Source organism: Marmota monax, unplaced genomic scaffold (genome assembly GCF_021218885.2).
Source record: "Marmota monax isolate L192 unplaced genomic scaffold, Marmota_monax_Labrador192_F-V1.1 WCK01_AAM20220418_F8-fsc00131, whole genome shotgun sequence".
NCBI classification, from domain to species: domain Eukaryota; kingdom Metazoa; phylum Chordata; class Mammalia; order Rodentia; family Sciuridae; genus Marmota; species Marmota monax.
In genome coordinates this window covers 4,940,273-4,961,656 of record NW_026693141.1, presented here as the reverse complement: position 1 = coordinate 4,961,656, position 21,384 = coordinate 4,940,273, and the positions used below count along the sequence as shown (strand labels likewise).

Sequence of the window (21,384 nt, the reverse complement as noted above, 5' to 3'; positions counted from 1 at the left end):
AGTGAGAGGGAGAGAGAATAGGGAAAAGGAAATTCCCCTGAGTCAAGGCCTAACAAGGAGTGGTGAAGGGTACACTGAGGGATTTGAGACTGGGCATTGGGATCAGGTAGCACCATCCAGAGACCTAAGAAAGACTGAAGGTGTCTCAGGTGCCAGTGAGAGAGAGAGAGCTCTAGGGAAGGATCAAAGAAGAAAGGGAGGGATCAAAGATGACTAATTCATAGCCTGGGTACCTACATGGCTATTGATGTCATCATCCAAAATAGAGGGATGCACATTTGCTATGAGAAGTGTTTTAGATATGGTAGGATGAAGCTTCTAAAAGCCAAAGTTTTAAAATCAAATTTATCAAGGTGCAATTTACATAAAATAAAATGCACCTATTTGATGTGTATAGTTCAATGAATCTGACAAATGTAAATACCTGTGCAAGCAGCTTCATGGGTATATGAAACCTAAGTATTCACACTAGGTCCTATTTTCAGAAGGGCCTTTTGCTTTGGGTTTAAAACTGAATTCATGGTGCCAAAGCTTTCTTTGAACTTGGGTTTTATAAATGCAATCTGATGGGACAATGAAGCATTTCAGGGGAGGGGTTTAGAGCCTTAGCTTTTGCTGAGTCTCTTTCTTATCACCCTCCCCATGACCCCCAATCTTTACCCTATCCCACCCCTACTTCAGGGCAGGGCAGGGCTGCACCCCAGCACATTCAGAGACTGATGAACATCTTCCCTAACATGATCCTGGTACCAAACACATCCTGACACACACACTTCAATCCCTTAGGGCTCATCCATCCGTCATGCCCTAGGAAGGGGAGTGTTCCAGTACATAAGGAAACGTAACATTAAAGAGCAAATTAAACCAGCGTGATAAGTTGATAGAGAACACAGAAAAAAAAAAAAGAGTTTTATAATTAAGTACCTTTAGTAGTGTCCTTTCCTGCTTCCCTCCATTTTTATTTTGCACTGAACCTTGCAAGAAGAATATTTTCGTCTCGCTCCTTTACGGAGTCAACACACCATAGGTCCCAACCACAGGTCTCCTTTCAAGACGGCTGAATTTAAAAATTTGCAGCAGGGCTCTGGAACTAGGGAAAGCAGGAATACAAGAATTCTGCTCCCCCTTTTCTCTTGGGGCCTGTACCGGACTCTTAGAAACATTTCCTCCACGTTGTTCTCACTTCTACCCTCAAAGTCCTTATTCTGATTTTCCAAAAGAGGTCACCACGTTTCTCCAAGGTAAGCCCAGAGAGCGTCGGAACTCTCACTCACCCTAGTCGGTCCACTCCAAGGCTAGTACCGCCCACGCCCGAACACCGCCCGCGGCCCGCCCCTTCACCAAGTGCCCAGCCGGGTCTCACAGCCCCAACCCAGACGCCCCGGAACCAAGCAGGTGTCCTGGACGTTCGTGGCCACCGTCGCCATCGTTGGAGGTGATGGCTCAGCCAGCACGGCGCGGTCATCCGGGAAAAGAAAAAGCTCCAGGGCCGGCGAGCGCCAGCGCGCATCCCAGACCAGCCAGGGTGGGCTCCACCGCGGCGCTCCGGGCCCGGGTGCCTTGGCAACAGGTAAACACTGAGCGGCCCCGCCCCGCGGCGCGCGCTGGTGGCGTTGTGCGCATGAATCCCGCCCCCAAGGGGCGCAAGCCCCGCTCAGGGATCCTGCCGCCTCGGTGTAACGCGAGTGGGTGCCCGGCGTGGCCAAGTAGGCGCCTGGTGTGCTGGCGGCTAGGTGGCTAGCTGTCCCCTGAGCACGCTGGGCTGCCCCGAGTCCCCGCGCGCCGCCGGGCGGGTTCCTTCCTGGGAGGCGCCGAGGGCGGCGGTTCGCTGGCGAGTGGGCAGGAGGAGGCGGGGTAGACGAAGAATTTGGGCTGCCATCTGCTTTTCGGGACTGGGAATCACGCGTCTTACTCACCCGCTCAGCTGAGAAAGAAATGACCATGGTAATACCCGTCTTGTGGAAGTAGGAGAGATTCCCAGGCACTCGCTCTTTTGCTTTAAGCCCGCCAGCGTTTGAGAGGAGTGCTTTCGCCGAGATCATCTCCAGTCCCGGTGGGTGGGTGGTGTCTGACCCAGCGGTCTGAACTGGCGATGTAAGATGAGTGGGAGAGTGATCCCGGGTGGTCTGAGCCTGCTAAGGGGGACGGCAGCAGCAAAATCAGGCTGAGATCTTCTTCTGTTAAGTGTCTGGTTGCCGTTCCTTGGTTCTGTTGCAGAATTGTCACACCCAGAAGATGTTTTTTTTTTGGGGGGAAGAGGGAGATCGGCAAAGTTGTATGGAACCCAAGAACGCCAGTACATGCCAACAGCCACTGGCTCAGGCACTTGGCTGCTGCTTCCGCTCCAGAGTCCCTTGTGGGATGCGCTGTTGACTCAAGTAGAAGGCGAGCCCTGGTCCCACCACCACACTGCCAGCCGTCACAAGCATTCCTGCTCCTTGGTCCTCCTTAACCCTCACTGTTCTTTCTATAACGTCTGTGACCTTATAACCCCCATCCCATGTCCTCTGCTTAAGCAAAACAAAACAAAACCCACATCCCACAGTAGACCCACGTGCTTCTGAAAGTCTCCTGAACCAGACTCACCTCAAGCTATTGCTCTTTCAATTTTTTTTTTTATAAGACCCAGCCCAAAGTGCCTCCTTATGTACCTGTAGCCCTTTGCACCTCACTTAAGGTGCTTTGCCTGTTTTGCCTTGGAAGGTCTTACTCCTTATCCCCATTAGATTGTAGTGAAAAAATATGTTTGGTAAGCCTCTGTGGGTCTTCCAGTTCCTTGAGTGAAAGGCACTAGGTAAATATCTCTTGATTTAGGAGAGTCGTTCCTGAGTTACCCGCACATGTTTAATACTGCCATTTTCTTCTGGGGCCCAGGGAACTGAAGCAGAATGGTTTACACAGCCATTTAAGCTAATAACTTCCTTTGGCCCTTGGAATCAAGGTCAAACAAATTAGTTGACAGAGCCTTCAGCCAAAGCTATGCCCTACCTACCTTTCTAGACTCATCTGGTCCCCCAGGTTGCCTGTAGACTGGCCACATTAATTGTTTGGTTTTTTGGGCGCTTCAACTCTGCATATTTTCTACTACCTCGGAGCCTTTACCATAGTTATTCCTTTTTACTGTTCATTAGTGCTCCATTGTATGGTTGTACCACAATTTATTTATCCATTTATCTGCTGATGGACATTTGGGGTGTTTTCCAGATTTTTGCTGTTACAAGTAAAGTCTTTAAATTGAAAATACTTTCATTTTCTTGGATAAATACCTTAGGAAATGGCTGGGTTATATGGTAGGAATGTGTTTAACTTAAAAAGAAACTGCCAAACTGTTTTCCAAAGTGGTTTTGTCATTTTAGATTTCCATTGGCAGTGTGTGTGAGTTCCATTTCCTCCGTATCCTCACCAACACTTAGTATGGTCAGTCTTTTTAACTTGGACCATTCTAATAAGCGTCAGTATTATTTTCTGGTTTTAATTGTATGTGTCTACTAACTTAATGATGTTGCATATCCTTTCATGTACCTATTTTCCATTTATGTATTTTTTTTTGGAAAAAGTCTATTCAAATCTTTTGCCTATTTGTATTGGGCATTTGTATTTTCTTACTATTGTGTTTTTAGAGTTCTTTATTCTAGATATAGGCCTTTATCAGATATGTGATTTACAAATTTTTTTTCCAGTATGTGGCTTGGCTTTTCATTCTCTCAAATGATCTCCTGGCATCCTATACATAGAACACCTCAATGTTAAGTTTTTATAGATGTCCAGTATATAGGTTGCTGATACATGAGTTAATATATTTTTAAATTTTTTTTTAGTTGTAGATGGACACAATATCTTTATTTATTTTTATGTGGTGCTGAGGATCGAACCCAGTGCTTCACACATGCTAGGCAAGCACTCTGCCACTGAGCTACAGCCCCAACCCTGAATTATATTATTATATTGTTTTAAGTTTAATTTTTTTTAAAGAGAGAGGGAGAGAGAGAGAGAATTTTTTTAATATTTATTTTTTAGTATTTGGCAGACACAATATCTTTGTATGTGGTGCTGAGGATCGAACCCGGGCCACACGCATGCCAGGCGAGCTCGCTACCGCTTGAGCCACATCCCCAGCCCTTAAATTTAATTTTTTGTGAAAATTTATAATTATATACAAAAATAGAATAGTAAAATGAATCCCCATGTATCCATTTCTCAGATTCAGAAATTTTAAAGATTTGGCCACATTTACTTCATCTATCCCTTACTGGAGAGTAGGGCAAATCTCAGGTCTTCTTTGATTTCATCCTTGCAGATTTCAGTGTGCATCTCTGAGACATGTGTTTTCTTTTGTAACCCAATGCCATTATCAACTCTAACAGAATTCATTATCCTCTGATACTATCAAATTTTTCTTATTTCCTAAAAAAAAAAAAATGCCTTTTTGCAGCTGTTCAAATCAGAAGGCAAACAAGGGTCACACATTGTGTTGGGTCTCTTTTAATAGGGGGTGCTTACTAAATATTTGTCACATTAGCTGGCATGTGACATCTCCCATTCCATGAAAATTTTCTGTTGTTTGGATTTTTTTTCCTTAAATTCAACAAAGGAACACTCCTTTGTTTCAACACTGAAAGTCATCTCAAGTTTGTAGACACTAACTGCCACACTCTGTTTGTCCTGTCTTCAAAAGCCAGGTAAAGGGAAGAAAGGGAAAAGCCACAGAAAGTCTCGTGGGAAGAAGCAGAAGAAGCCCGAGGTGGACATCCTCAGCCCCGCGGCCATGCTGAACCTCTACTACATTGCCCACAACGTGGCCGACTGCCTACAGCTTCGAGGCTTCCGCTGGCCAGGGGCTCCCAAAGGGAAAAAAGGGAAGAACAAGACTTAAGTGATAGAGTTCTCAGCGCTCAGAGAACAACTTGGGGAAGAGAAATCAAATAATTCGACCCTACAGGCAAAATAGACTTTACTGAAGACACCTTGAAATGCAAGCTCAGGGTGCTTTCTATGGTAAATAATGGTGAAGAAATGCCTTTTACTTCCTCAGTTAAGCTAGGCATGATTAGCCACTTTGGATTTTCAGAAGTTAAGGGGAAAAACTTGAACAATTCTTACACCATGTGATGGGATTGATAGTCCTTTAAAAATTTATTATCATAATTCTGGGCCAGAAATTAAACCTTGCTCTCAAAAGGCAGTTCCAGTTTGCACGAGTTATTTTCTTTTGCTAAAGGGGGTCTGTTATTTAGAGAAGATATGGCAAAAAAAGCACAGGCTTTACATTACAATCACCCCTTTCTTGGGCACTATTTCTTTTTTCTTTATTTTTCTTTTTAGTGGTGCTAAGAATGAACACATGCTAGGCAAGTCTCTACCACTGAGCTTCATCCACAGTCCTCCCCTGCACCCCCCCCACCTTTTTTTTTTTTTTTTTTTGAAAATAAATATTTTATTTCTGTAATTTTTTTCTCAGTAGTCTGATTCTGGTTTGAATTAGCCACAGGGCCAAATGGATATTAAGATTGTCACTAGTGCTCTGACCTTACTGGGCATGTAAGGTTGTGATGAAAAGGATCTGACAATGTGTAGTGGGTTGGGTACAGAGAGAAGGAATGAATTGTGGACTCAGGCCTTTCCTCTTTTGTGTCACCTGACTTGTCTCCACTTCTCCCGCACCCTTAGATTTCTTCACACCTTCTGCCACCTTTAAACTTAAATGACCCTGAGTCATGAACTGGTGACTGGAAACTAGCCATTATTATTTGGCTGACTTTCCAAGATCTCCCCAGCCTTGTGAGGAGACTTTAATAGACAAAACTGGCTGAGTACTGTGTTGCATGCCAGAGACTATGATAGGAGGATTGCAAGTTCAAGGCTAGACTTGGCAACTTAGTGAGACTGTGTCGTCATCATCATCATCATAATAATAAATGAAATAATGATGAAGAACTACCTTTACTTTCTCAGGTAAGGTAGGCGTGGTTAGCCACTTTGGATTTTCAGAAGTTGGTGGGGGGAAACCCAAATAATAAAAAATGAAAAGGGCTGTAGCTCTGGTAGAACACTTGCCTGCTATGTGTGGGGCTCTGAGTTCAATCCCATACACACACACACACAAGAAAGAGAAAGTACTGCATTTTTTCTCCTTGCCCCCAAAGGCCTCAGTGCCCTTATAAGTTTAAAAATCATCTCTGAGTCAGCATTTCGTCCCTGCCTCTTGTTCTGCCTTCCTGTCCCAACTCACTGCTTCCTCTGATCCCACCATTCTGACACCTACATTGGCTCCCTTCACACTTTTAACCTTAAAGCTGATTGAGCACCATTCTAGGGATGTTCCAGTTTGACTGAATTACTTATGTTCAGTTTGCCTTGTGGTGATCTCAGAGATTCACAGTGTTTTTAAAGGAAGACTGCAACCTAGGATTCAGTATTTCACAAATGTCAGAGAAAAAGGAAATTCATGAATCATTTTACTAGAGAACTGGGGTGCTCATAACCCACGTGAGCTTGTTGGGAATGCCATTTATATACCAGTAATATCTGTACTAATGCAGTGTAAGCTCTTGGCCAGTTGCCAGAGGAGCCTTCCTTTTGGAGAACCTACAGAGAGATCTTGTGTTTACTGTGATTGTAGGCTTTAGAAACAAGGCGCACCTTCCTGCCCAGTTAGAGACTGCTAACTCTAGTTCATTGCCTCTCAGTCATCTGTAAGATTTTATCAAAAGTACGGATTGCATTCAGGTGTGTTGGTGCATGCCTGTAATCCCATTGGCTCAGAAGGCTGAGGCAGGAGGATCCGTGAGCTCAAAGCTAACCTTAGCAACTTAGTGAGGCTAAGCAACTTAGTGAGACACTGTCAAAATAAAATATAAAAAGGTCTGGTGAAGAAGGCTGATTCCATCATAATGGAGAGCAATTAGATTTCTGTTTCCACTTTGATTTATCAATGCATTATATAGTTTATGAAGGTGATTAAGAGGAGGATGGAACTAAAATTTTTATAGGACACCTGAAGGGCATCTGATGGGAGAATGGATCCTTTATTTTCCCTAAACCTAAATCAGCAAGGATTCTGAATCTCCTATAGTGGAGGATTCAAAGAGGAACTTGTGAAAGCAGCTTCTAACTTGTGTTAAAACACATGCAGGCCCAAAGGATCACCTGGAAGTGGCAAGGGTTGAAATGAAGGCACATGATTTGAGGCTCTCAGGGCTTTTTATGAGGAAGGCTCTATTCAAGGATGAGGATGGAATTTAAAAGAGAGAAGGGATCAGCAACTCTAGGAGTAGGCAGAGTCCACTGAGGAGGAGGTAAGTTTGGCCAATGGCATGAGAATAGAGAATGTACTTTAAAATGGAAGGGCCTCATCTAAAACCAATGACATATAAAAGAGAGAATGACAAGGTGATATCAGTGAGGATATGGAGAAATTGCAACCCACACATGTCACTGTGGGAATGTAAAGGATGGTACTGTGTAGAAAACAGTTCAGTTCTAAAGTATGTAAGTAGAGTTACATATGATGCAGCAGTTTCACTCCTAGTTATACGTGAAAGAATCTGAAAACATATATTCAAAAAACACATACTTGAGGCTGGGGCTCCACTTGCTGGCATGTGTGAGGAACTGGGTTCGATTCTTAGCACTGCATATAGATAAATAAAATAAAGATCTATCTACAACTAGAAAAATATTTTTAAAAAACATACTCAAAAGCTTATAATGAATGTTCAGAACAGCATTCTATTTAAATTTTGTTTTTAGTTGCCAATGGACCTTTATTATTATTTATTTGCGGTGCTGAGGATCGAAACCAGGGTCTCACAAATGCTAGGCAAGCGCTCTTAACACTGAGCTACAACTCTGGCCCCCAGAACAGCATTCTTAACAACCTAAAAGTAAAAACAATTTAAGTGTATGTTGATTATCTATATTCAACATATAGTTGAACATAAATTATTATTTATGGAATATTATTTGAACATAAAAGAGAAGGAGGTAGTGAAACATGCTATAGCATGAATAAACCTTGAACGTGTTATACTAAGTAAAAGAAGCCAGACACAAAGGCCATATATTGTATAAATCCATGTATATGAAATGTTTCAAATAGACAAGTCCATAGAGACAAAAAGTAGATTATTGTTTGTCGGAGGAGAATAGAAAGTGACTGCTAATGGGTACGCCTTGCTGAAAATGCCCTGGGATTGGATAGTAGAGACGTTCACACAATCTTGTGAATGTACTAAATTTCACTGAATTTGTACACTTTGAAAGGCAGCTGTTATGGTATGTAAACCATGTCTCAAACTGATCGCACCTGAAAGGGTTCCAAAAGACTGGGAGATAAAGGAGTGAGTCCCAGTGCCAGATAGGTGGCTCAAACAGATTAGGCAGAAGAAGAAGGACCAAGTTCTGATCAAATCCCCTCAGCTAGATGCCTGGTCAGGTAAACTTGGGAGCCATAGCAGAAGTAGCAACTTCTGACTGGCAGTTTTGGTGTTTTTTTGTTTGTTTTTAAAATTTTTTTTTAAAGAGAGAGAGAGAGAGAATTTTTTTTAATATTTATTTTTCAGCTTTCGGCGGACACAACATCTTTGTATGTGGTGCTGAGGATCGAACCTGGGCCGCACACACGCCAGGCGGGCACGCTACCGCTTGAGCCACATCCCCAGCCCTGACTGGCAGTTTTTATATCCTGCACAGGGAAATTCTGCCAGAGCCAAAACTTCCCATCTTTATTTAAATTCCAGTTGCCATTACCTTTTCTACCTACCCATCTCTGGACCTTACACTCAGCGGGCAACAGGATTTCTCTCTTAAGGGGAAATATCCCCACCCCTCATATATTTTTATTCTGAGACTGAACCCTCTACAAGGGCACAAGAAGATGTATTCATTAGCATTATGTTACTACAATGAAACACTTGAGACAATTAACTTTATAAAAAGAACAGGTGTATTTCAGAGTCCTAATGAAATAGTGTGGGCTTGGTGATGATTGCTTCTTGATTTCATTACCCATGGTGCAGATGACATTGGTGGGAGGTACTTAGTGGAGCAGGAAGCATATCTTGAGGCAGGAAGAAGAGAGGTGGCAGGGAAGTGGGACAGAGGACCTGCAGGTTTCCACAGTCTCTTTTGAAGGCATGTCTACAATGACCAAAGGACCTCCAATTAGGCTCCACCTTTGAAAGTTCCACAGCACCTCCCAGTGTCAACACCCTGAAGATCAAGCCTCTATAAAACCAATTTCTTATTGAAATAGTCCAACCTTATGTTTGTAGATCTTTCCAGCTTTGTCATTTCCTGCAGCCCTGTAAGGCTCCCACTTTCCTCATAGTGACCATTCCATGATCCTGCATTTTCATTACTCCAACCCTCTGGAGTTTACCGCTAAATAATTTAACCTATGAGAGAATTCAACCACATGGCCCATTCTGCAAGCCCACACACCCACAAATATGTCTCCTGATTCATCTCCTCCCACTCCTTAAGCCTCCACCACCCAGGGAAAGTGAGGCTTAGTCAAGAAAGCGAAAAAGAGGCAGGACCTGGATATTTCTATCTTAATTTAAAAATTAACTTTTATGGCCATGCATCATGGTGTATGCCTATAATCAAAGAACTCAAGAGGCTGAGGCAGGAAGGTTGCAAGCTCAATGCCAGCTGAATACAAATGGCTGGAGATGTAGCTCAGTGATAGAGCACCCCCTGGGTTCAATTCCTGGTCACACACACACATGCTTTTTTTTTGAAAATTTATAAACATACACAAAATAAGTGCAATAAACCCCATCTCCAATAACTTACAATATTTTGTCATACTCATTTTGTCTATCCCTTATTATTTAGTTTGTTCATTAGATACACTCAAAAGCAAATCAAAAAATTTTAAATCAAAATTTCTTTTCTGAATACTTCAGCATCCTTGATATTTTAAACAGGTAACTTTACATTCTAACTCCAGATGGGATACTGCTGTAATTTTTTGTTACTCTGTGGACACTTCTTAAATGCCCACCATACTATGAATTTTCCATGATTGTTTCACAACTGCTTGGCCATCTTCCAACACTGTTTAGTGACCATCATTTTTAAAGCCTGGCATGACCCCATTCAGCTCTCATTTTATTTCTCTCTATTACCATTTTTTCCCTCTTTCCCTTGTTTGCCATATTTCCTGAACTGTGGTCAAGTTCACACTACTATAGCAAAATGCCTGAGACCAGGTAATTTACAAAGAACAGAAATTTACTTCCCACAGTTCTGGGGGATGGGAAGTCCAAAATCAAGATGCTCGCCTATTAAGTTGTCTATGGAGGGCTGCTTTGCAGTTCCAAGGTAGAAATTGGTTGCTACATTCTCTGGGGAGGTACATTGTATCCTCACATGGCAAAAAGCAGAAGGGTAAATTGACCAAATGCTGCATGAAGCCTCTTTTATAAAGATCTTAATCCCATTTACCAGGGAGGAGCCCTTTTGTCCTAATCACTTTTTAAAAGTCCCATTATCACTGATAGCACTTGAATTTTGGAGGGGAGACATTCAAACATAAGCATCCACCTTCCTGTGGACCACCCTAGACCCCTTATCTGCAATTCTGTTTGTTCTCACTTCAAAACTTTTCTCAACAGTGATTTCCTGGTTCCTAGTACAGTGGCCTTTTTATCCCTTTTTTTATCCTTTGTTTCATCTTTCAATTAACATGTTTCTAGCAACTTCCGTCAGAAAGGCATTGGGCTGAAGGCCAGAAGAAAGAAACAGCTTTAGTCTCTGGCTACTTTTCCAGCTTCATAAATAACCCTCCTCTTCCTCTCAGGACTGAACAATCTGTTATTGAACTTAATTAATTTTGGAATTCCTTCCCTATTTCAGAATGGGGATACTACATTACTGATTATGCCTTCACTAGCAGGGTCTAACAGAATCTTCTGTAATGATGGAAATGTAATATACCTGCACCACCCAACACACAAGCCATGAGAGCCCCTGTGGCTATTGAACACTTGAAACCCAGCTTAAGAATTGGATATCTGATTTGATTTCCTTGTAATTAATTTAAATCTAAATAGCTACATGTAATTATTGGCTATTTTTTTAACATGGAAAGTGTTGGGGTTTTTTATTGATTTTAAAAAAATAAATGATGGGAATGCATTACAATTCTTATTACACATGTGCAGCACAATTTTTCTTATCTCTGGTTGTATATAAAGTGTGTTGACACCATGTCTTCATACATGTACTGGTTATTGGCTATTGTATCAGCACTGGGTTATAGAAGGATCGGACCTAGTTGAGGAGGGAAAAGAGACAAGTAGATGTCACTAAGAAAATGATGAAGTTGAGACCTGAAGAGGAACAGGCCTCAGAGACAGATTATCCATGAAACTGGAAAAGTGTTAGCAATTTTGTATTCATGCTGTTGGATTCTCCCCGCCCCCCGCCTTTTCTCTCTCTTTTTCTTCTCTCTGTGCTCAGGATCAAACCCAGGATCTTACATGTGCTAAGTAAATGCTCTACCAGTGAGCTAGCTATATCTTTTCTTTTCTTTCTTTCTTTTTTTTTTTTTTTAGGTACTAGAGGGGGACCTTACCACTGAGCCACATCCACATCCTCAGCCTTTTTTTTTTTTTAATTGCTTAGGCTGGCCTTGAACTTGCGATCCTCCTGCCTCAGTCTGCCAAATTGCTGGGATTACAGTTGAACACCACCATACCTGGCTCCAGATTCTTTTTTTTTTTTTTTTTCTTAAAGGGTGTCTCCAAGCTTTAGGCCCCACAGAACCTATATCTGCCCCTGAAAGGCATTAACCAAGTTAGGCAGGAGGCAGAAGGAGCATGACAGGCCCAAAGAACTGAGCAGAGAAAAGGGCGAGGAATGAGGTGATGCTCCTATGAGATCCAGTGGACCTCTGGGACCAGGTGTTTAGGCTTCAAGATCCAAGACAGCGCCAGGGACCTCAGTACCAGAGCGGCAATTCTTCCCAGTTATGCCATTATAGTGAGACTATGGATCCTGCTAGCTGAGACACTTAATCCTCTCTGCTCTACACATTTTTTCTTTGCTTTGTAACTTCTGCTTACTCTAGCTTTTTGATTTTCCACAGCTTCAGTTTATTGTAATCCCTTGTGACTCCAGCTCAAATTTATGGTCCTTTCTATGCATGCTTTGAACTTAAGCATCCCCTCCGCCATGCCTCATTCTTTGTATTAGAAGAGAGAAAGAGAATCCAATAGACAACCTCCCACATACCTTTTGGAACCAGGCTCTGTTGTAACAACAATGGATGAGCTGTCAGGAGCTCCCACTGGCCTCTCAGTGGTGATGGTTGGGGGGGGGGGGTGTCAGACATTTCTAACACAGACACCCAGGATGATTCTTCTGTGAGGTTGGAAGTGTTGGGACCATGTGGCCATGAGTGTTTGCTTCCCCTGCCCCTTTACATCTTTCTTTATAGCCAAGAACCTAGAAAGAATTCAGTTACACTTTCTTTTTCACGTTCTCACCTTTCTCTCACACATTTTTTCCTCTTTCACTTTTTTTGGGCCACCTTCGTATTTTTAAAAATTTTGAGGGGCTGGGGTGGTGGCTCAGTGGTAGAGTGCTCGGCACCACATAAAAACAAACTAATGTATCCACCTAAAACTAATGATAGATAAATAATTTTTTTTTTTTTTTAAATCGAGCCTACCAAAATACTGGGAAAAAAAAAATGTCTAACCCTTTGCCTAGACCTGGTTTGTCAACCTTGTTACTCTCAACATTTTGGTGCTCTGATTCTTTATTGCAGGGCCACATTGTGCACTCTAGGAGTTGAGGCGCTACTGTGCTACCACCATCTCTCCGCTCACTTGATGCTGGTAGCACACTTTGGTTCCATAACCAAATGTTTCCAGACATTGCCAAACAATTCCCCAGACGGCAAAGTCACCTGTACTTGGAGAACCATAATGAGCTAGATTTATGAATTAACTTTTTGTCAAAATTGTACCTGCACACTCTTTACATGTATTAATAATACAAGTACACACATGTATGTGCACATAAAGCACTTATACCAGGATTTTATATTAATATAATAGTGCATAGTCCATATTTATCTTTTGTAATGATTCAACCATGAATCATGTATACATTTATCTGTCATGTCTCTTTAGAATTCATTAATCAATCTAAATAATCTAAAATAATTCCCCCCCCATACCTCTTTTATGGCATTGACATTTTTGAGAAGGCCAGTTCAGGTTGTTTTTTATAGTATTCTGCCTTTTCAACTCAGTATATTCAGACTTCTGATAAATTTATTTATTAGCTCTAACAGTATTTTGGTGGAGGTTTTTGAATCTTCTAAGTATGAGATCAAGTCATCTGCAAACAATAATAATTTGACTTCTTCCTTTCCTGCTTTTATCCCCTTTATTTTTTCTCTTGCCTGATTTCTCTAAGTTAGAATTACTAGTACTATATTGAATAGGAGTGGTGAAAGTGGACATTCTTGTCTTGTTTCAGATTTTAAAGAAAGTGCTCTCAGTTTTTCCCCATTCACTATGATCTTGGCTTTGAGTTTGTAATATATAGACTTATGATGTTGATGTAAGCTTCTATCCCTAATTTCTTCAGTGTTTTTATAATGGTGCTGAATTTTGTTGAAGGCTTTCTTGGAATCTATTAAAATGACTCTGTGATATCTGTCCTTGATTTTATTTATGTGATCAATTACATTTATTGATTTATGAATGTTAAACCATCCTTGCAATTATATATCATGACCAACTTGGTCATGATATATAATACTCTTAATATGTTGTTGAATATGATTTGCTAATATTTTATTAAGGATTTTTGCATCTAAGTTCATCAGGGATATTGGTCTGTAGTTTTCTTGATATGTCCTTATCTAGTTCTGGTATAAGGGGAATACTAGCTTCATAGGGTAAATTTGGAAGAGTTTCATCCCTTTCTATTTCATGGAATACTTTGGAAGCATTAGCATTAGTACATCTTTGAAGGTCTGATAGAATTCAGCTGAGAACACTTCTGGACCTGGGCTTTTCTTTATTTGAAGTCTTTTTATTACTGCTTCTATCTCACTGCTAGTTATTGATCTGTTTAGGATTTTTAATGTTCTCTTATAATTCAATTTTGGCAGGTCACATATTTCTAAAAATAAGCCCATTTCTTCTAAGTTTTCCAATTTATTGGAGAAAAAATTTTCAAAGTAGTCTTCAATGATATTTTGGATTTCTGTGTTGTCTGCAGTGTTTCTCCTTTTTCATCTCTAATTTTATTAATTTGGGCCTTCTTTCTTTTTCTTTTGGTTAGTTTGGCTAACAGTTATCAATCTTGTTTATCTTTTTAAAGAACCAACTCTTTGTTTCATCGATCCTTTGTTTTGATTTTTATTTTCCATTTAATTGATTTTGGCTCTAATCTTAATTATTTCCTTCCTTTCGGTTTTGTAATTGGTTTGTTCTCATTTATCAAGGGTCTTAATATGCATCACATGGTTGCTTATTTGGGATCTTTCTGATTATCTTATGTAGGCACTTATGGATATAAACTTTCCTCTTAGAGCTTCCTTATAGTGTCCCAGAATTTATGGTATGTTGTATCACAATCCTCATTTTATTCTAAGAGTTTTAAAATTTCTCCTCTAATTTCGTCTATCACATATTCCCCATTCATCATTCAAAAGTGTATTGTTTAATTTCCATGTGTTTATATGGTATCTGTAGGTTTTCTTCCTTTTTTGTGTGTCAATTTCTAATTTCATTCCATTAGATTAGAAAAGATTAAATTGTGTATGTGTATATATTTGCTGAAAGTTGTTTTGTGGCTTAAAATATGTTCTATTTTGGAGATTCCTTGAGTAACTGTGAAGAAAGTGAATTTGGCTCTTGCCAGATGAAATATTGTATAGATGTCTGTTAAGTCGATTTTGATCTATAATAATTTTTTAGGTCTGAAGAGTCTTTACTGATCTATGACTAGATGAACTATCTATTCGTGAGAGAGGAATGTTGAAATTACCCAGTAATATTATACTGAATCTTTGAGTAATATCTGTTTTATGTAATTAGGTAAATCAGAATTTGAAGCATAACTATTTACTGTTTTTATATCTTCTTGTTGGACTATTCCTTTTACCAGTATGAAATTACCTTCTTTGTCTCTTCTCATTAATTTTGGCTTGAAATCTGCTTTTTTGGATATGAAAGTAGCTAGTCCTGCTTGTTTGGGGGGCTCTGTTTGTGTGGTTTGTTAATTTTCATCCTTGTACTTTCAGCCTATGATTATCTTTGCCAGTAAGGTGAGTCTCTCACAAACAACATATAGTTGGGTCTTGTTTTTTAATGCCAGCCTATGTCTTTTAATTGTAGAATTGAGACCATTTACATTCAATGTTATTATAGAGATATGTTTTTAATTCCTGTCATTTTGATTTATTATTTTTAACATTTAATTTGGCCCTGTTTCTCATTTGCTTAAATGAGATTTGTCCATTTGTGAATTCTGGGTTTTTGTTTTTTTGTTTTTTAGTTCCTCTGTGTGTAGTATTTATCTAAGTATTTTCTGCAGTGTAGTAGTCATGAATTCTTTTAGTTATTGCTTATCTTGGAAGGTTTCTAATTTCTGCCTCAATTCTGAAGGATAGTTTTGCTGAATATAGCAATCTTGGTTGACAGTTGTTCTCTTTCAGGGATTGGAACACATTATTCCAAATCTGGATTTTAGAGTTTTGAAGTTCATGCTGAGAAATCAGAAATAGGGCTGAGGATGTGGCTCAAACAGTAGCACACTCGCCTGGCATGCGCCGGGTCACTGGGTTGGATCCTCAGCACCACATAAAAATAAAATAAAAGATGTTGTGACCAACGAAAACTAAAAAATAAATATTAAAAAATTCTCTCTCACTCAAAAAAAAAAAAGAAAAAAGAAAGAAAAGAAAAGAAATCAGAAATAATTCTGATAGGCTTGCCTCTAAATGTGATCTGATGTTTTTCTCAAGGCTTTTAAAATTCTATCCTTGTTTGGTATGTTAAGCATACCAAAGGTTCTTTTATAATCTTGTCTATTTGGGATTCTGAATTCTTTCTGTCTCTGGATGTCCATCTCATTCTTGTTCAAACATTATTATTATTTCCCTGAAGAGGTTATCCATGCCATTAGCCTGCCTCTTTAATTCCAATGATTCTTAAATTTGATCTTTTAATGTTGTCCCAGAGTTGTTATATACTCTGGCCTTTGTGTGTGTGTGTGTGTGTGTGTGTGTGTGTGAGGCTGGGGATTGAACCCAGGGCCTTGTGCATGGCATGCTAGGTAGGCAAGCACTCCGCCAACTGAGCTATACCCTCAGCCCAATACATCTGGGTTTTTGTTGTTGTTGTTGTTGAGTTGTAGATGAACAAATAACTTTATTTATTTTATGTGGTGCTGAGGATTGAACCCAATGCTTCACATGTGCGAGGGAAGCCCTCTACCACTGAGCCATACCCCAGCCCCGTACTCTGGTCTTTGTTACCTATTTTTTTAATATTGTCTGAATTTTCAAGGGCTGCCACCTTGTCTTCCAGCTCTTAGATTTTGTCTTCATGGTGTACACTATTAAAGACTTTCAAATGAACACTTTGATTTATTTTGTGTCTTTCATTTCCAAGATTATATATCTATCTCCTTATTTCTCATTCATACCCAATACTGATTTTCGTAATTCATTCAGTTGTTTTTCTTCATTCTTTTGGAATTCATTGATTGTTTTTGTAATAATTATTTTGAATTCTTTTTTAAAATTTATTTATTTTAATTTTTTCTTTCTTTTGAATTCTTTATTTGGTATTTAATCCACTTATCTTTAGAGTCAGTTGTTGGTGCATTATGAAATTTATAAGACATCATGTTACTTTGTTTTTTATTATTTTTTAATATTCCTGTATTGTGTTTTATGCATTGGTTGGGATAGATTTCTCTTCCACTGTTGTTTGTGGGCTTTTTTAGGGAATAGCCTTTTATTGCCAAAGTGTTCTGAGATATCAGGTGGTTTGAATTTTTTAGACTATTTCCAAGTGGATTTTATAGTATGGTTTCACTGCTACTTCTTTGCTGATGATTAGTGTATTTTGATATAGTGCATATTTTGTCAGAGCTTGAAGATTCTACTTGTCCTGTATGTCTCAAAAGAGTGGGGTCCTTCTTATCGATCTGGCAATTTTGTGGAATACAGGAGGGTATGTGGGGTACACTCTCTGTGATTGCTCTTCTTCACTTAACAATGATCTAAATGAATGGAAATGATCTATATTGAGACCCCTCATAGGTGTGGTACCCACAGACTTTGTGTTAATTTCTGTCTTTGCCTAGAAGTGGATGTCCACAGTAGGACCTGATGGGCCCCCCTAGCCATTCCTACTTGGGGAATGGTCATTAGAAGATTTTAATCTCTTTTGTTCTTTATATTAAAGTATCATTGAAGTTTGAGCATGGTTAGTTTGCATGTGGAAGAGGTGTGTTCTCTTTTAGCTGAATTTACTCAGTAGGAGTCTGTACCTTGTGAACTTGTAGTATACAACCCAGTATATTCCCAGAACCTCATAGAAAAGAGGGAAGCAAACAATAGCAACAACAGGAAAAAAACAATATACAGCATTAAAATAAATACCCTGTGCCTACAATGACATTTATAACACCAATTACCATAAAAACAGGAATGGTGATTCAGCAATTCACAACAGCAAAAACAATCAATAGCTATGAACTAGATTTGGCATTAAATAGCAAGTGCCAATGATGCCATCTACAGTGCTAATAACTGTAACAACATGAATAGTTGGGCAGGAGTTATATAACAAATAGTTTTTAAAAGGTGGTAAAAATGTAATTCATTAAGAGAAAAGAAAATATGATAGGAAAGTGAAAGAAAATTTAGAATGTTCAAAATGTGACCAGAGAGAAAGCAGAAGAAATGTGGTAAGTGATGTCTATAAAGAAGAAGGAAAATATGGTCTGGGATTGTGGCTCAACGGTAGAGCGTTTGCCTCGCACGTGCAAGACCCTGGGTTCGATCCTCAGCACCACATAAAAATAAATAAGTGAAATAAAGGTATTGTGTCCAGCTACAACTAAAAAATAAATATTTTTTTAAAAAGAAGGAGGAAAATAAAAGAAACAAAGTGAGGAGAGGGAGAAAGAACAAGAGAATTTGGTTGTAAGGAGAAGAAAGAAGAGAAGGATAAACAAAAGAAACAAACAAAAGCCCTAACCATCAAAATACAAGAAAAAGAAAAATAACAATCATAAAAAAAATGGTAAATGGGGCTGGGGTTGTAGCTCAGTGGTAGAACACTTGCCTAGCACATGTGAGGCACTGAGTTGGATCCTCAGCACCACATATAAATAAATTAATTAATTAAATAAGATAAAGGTAGTGTGTCTATCTACAGCAACAAAAATAAATAAATTTTAAAATAAGGTAAACAAGAAACAAATGTGTATATGTATATATCTTCATGAACCAATCAGCTCAGTAAGGACACCAAAAACAAAGGGAGAGAGAAAGAGAGGGAGGGCAGGAGAGGACAAAAAGATATTTAATGAAAAATGAGCCAGGCATGGTAATGCATGCCTGTAATCCCATCAGCTCAGGAGGCTGATGCAGGAGGAGCACAAGTTTAAAGCCAGCCTCAGCAACTTAGTGAGGCCCTAAGCAACTTGGCAAGAACCTGTCTCAAAATGAAAATAAAACAGGCCGGGGATGTGACTCAGTGGTTAAACATCCCTAGATCCAATCCCTGGTATAAAAAAAAAATTAAAGAATTGTCTCCACTGAGGTCATCAAAACTATCCATGAGGATGGATGATCACTGCTTACACCTGACTGAGCTATGTACCTCTTAGAGCAAGGGCTGGGGGTTGTTAATCCCTTCCTCTTTTTGTGTTATTCACCAAGCAGTCAGCTGGAGTGGCCTAAAACTGAAGCTGGTTGAAATAGCTTTCGGTTTCCCTTCTCACCAGTATGAGGTAGGACAGAATGAGAAGTACTGTCTATTGGAATTTTATTCAGATACACCATGAACATGCCCTCCCAGGGTGGGGCTGCTACAGAGTTTTAAGTGGAGAGTTCCATCAGCTGGGGCTTAGCTAATCACACCTTTGGCACTTTGTTGGGTGGTGTCTGCTCTGGAGAGATTAGATCAACACACCCTAGGACTGGGCAGGTGCAGATCTCTGCTGGGAGTCTGGATCTCAGGAGCCTCCTGAAATTCTACTGGTAAGGTAGAGAGCTGACTCTGCACATGTCTCTCACACTCCGATGCCCATGAATAGTCTTGCCTGGCTTAGTCACCAAGATAAACACCTGCCTGTTCCATTTCCCAACCCGCTTCAGTTAGTCAGTCACATGAGCCACCAGACTCAAAGAGAAAATGAGTTGAACTCCCCTCTACATCTCTGACTTGAATTTCCTTAAGAACAATCTTCTCTGTACCTGTTTCACTCACATTCTGCTAAGTCCACCCTAGGCCACATGGTAGCTGCATGCTGGGACAGGAGAGCAACATTTGCTAGGATCTCCCAGATTTCTGCAGAAGGAAGTTGCAGCATGGCCTCCTCAAGATGGCTCCTGCCTCAGCTCTCCACTTGCCAGTTGAGAAACACAAGATACTTTTCAAATACCAGTTCACTGGGCAGCCTCTGGATCAGCAAAGTTCAGGCTGTTTTCTATTCCACAAGCTTTTTGAAGGATATGGACAATAGACCCAAAAGGAACTTACTTTCCTGTTCCCCTACCTGTCCTCCCACCCCACCCTAAATCATCTTACCACCAAAACTCCTCCCATGACCTGGCCTTGCCCCCTGGCTGTCAAAAGGGCCCACCAAAGTCACTAACTCCTTCCAAGACCTGGTTCAGCTATAAAACCCAGACCCTTGTGGTGGCCTACGGCCATTTTGCCCCAAAGATGTGCCTCTCCAGTGCTGAATAAAACATCGCCGGTCCATGAGGTCTAGCTCCATTTTTCTTTTTCTTTTTGTATTCTCTTCCATGTGCTTTCATTTTTCCATGCCAGACGAGTCTGTCGGGTTTCATTGTGTCATTCCTCCCCTCTTTGGTGAACCAGTGCCACTGTCACTGCTGCAATTGGTTGACTCTACTCTCCTTTCTTGTCCTTTGTTCAATGCACCTGAATTTATGAGTCTCTGAGAGACTCTGACTGTCCATATTGACTTTCAGTGAATTCCCTCTTTCACCCACCTCTCTGAGAAGCCGTATTCCTGCTACTTGAATCCCCAGCCCAAGAACAACTAGAAATGCAGCCTCCTCTAATCTGCCATCTTGAATCTCACCAGTTTTTCATTGACCCTGCAGCTAAGGTGGGGCACCTGAAGCTAAGGTAGGCCACGTGATTTCCCCACACAGTAACGTTCCTGCCTCCTGAACCTGGATGTTAGACCATCTTTCCAGGCCACGTTGACATGAGGACTTTGGAATAAATCCGCTCTTCATTTAAAGTAGGTCAAAGTGGGCCAGGGATGTAGCTCACTGGTAAAATGCTTCCCTAGTGCACTCAAGGCCCCTGAATCAATACCTAGAACTGCAAAAATAATAATAATAATAATAATAATAATAATAATAATAATAATAATAATAATAAAATAGATGAAGGCATGGTGCAGTCACTATGGAAAACAGTTTGGCAGTTTTTTAAAAAGTTAAACATGGAAGTACTATATTCTATGGTCTGAATGTCTGCCTCCAAATTAATGTATTGGAAACTTAATCCCTAACCTAACAGTGTTGGAAATTAGAGCTTATTGGAGGTGTTTGAAGACGTTTGGACTTAAAACAGTAAAGCTGTTATAAAAGGGTTTAAGAGAGGAAGTTTAGCCCCTTTTTTCCTGGAAGGGGAGAACTCTGCAAGGAGGCCCTCACTAGATACTAAATGCCAGTGCCTTGATCTTGGACCTTTTAGCCTCTAGAACTGTAAGAAATAAATTTCTGTTCTTCTATAAATCACCCAGTCCATGATACACAAAATGGATCAAGATGCTCTATGAGGGAGCTGAGGATGTAGCTCAAAGTTAGAGCACCTGCCTAGCATGCATAGGGCTCTGGATTTGATTCCCAGAACCACAAAACAACAATAAAAAAGATGCTATATGCATGTATATATACAAAATACACTCTACTGTCATGTATATATAAAAAGAACCAAAAAGAAAAAATAATGCACCAATAAAAAAAGGAAAAAGAAAAGAAAAAAGATGTTTGCTATATGATTCAACAAGCCCATTTATAGGTATATACCTGAGGACTGAAAATAGAGAGCCAAACAGATGCTTGTACACCCATGTTCATAGGACCATTATTTACAATGGTAAAAGATGGAAACAACCCAAGTG

At 40.1% G+C, this 21,384-nt stretch overlaps 1 protein-coding gene across 2 annotated transcripts; it reads left to right on the top strand.

Moving 5' to 3' along the window:
• Positions 1 to 1,328: 1,328 nt before the first annotated feature.
• Positions 1,329 to 5,182, top strand: Smkr1 (small lysine rich protein 1). Of its 2 annotated transcripts, none has more exons than XM_046455086.1 (2): positions 1,329 to 1,570; positions 4,676 to 5,182. In XM_046455086.1, exons 1-2 carry the CDS (start codon positions 1,439 to 1,441, stop codon positions 4,871 to 4,873), a joined length of 330 nt encoding a protein of 109 aa, XP_046311042.1. In that variant the 5' UTR covers positions 1,329 to 1,438; the 3' UTR covers positions 4,874 to 5,182. The 2 variants fall into 2 exon arrangements, with proteins under 2 accessions (XP_046311042.1, XP_046311043.1); XM_046455087.2 differs by lacking the exon at positions 1,329 to 1,570 and adding an exon at positions 1,635 to 1,944.
• Positions 5,183 to 21,384: the final 16,202 nt, after the last annotated feature.

Coding starts and splice junctions, on each gene's coding strand:
- Smkr1 (XM_046455086.1), top strand. CDS start 1,439: ATGGCTCAGCCAGCACGGCGCGGTCATCCGGGAAAAGAAAAAGCTCCA. Junction 1,571..4,675: donor CCCGGGTGCCTTGGCAACAG/GTAAACACTGAG, acceptor TGTCTTCAAAAG/CCAGGTAAAGGGAAGAAAGG.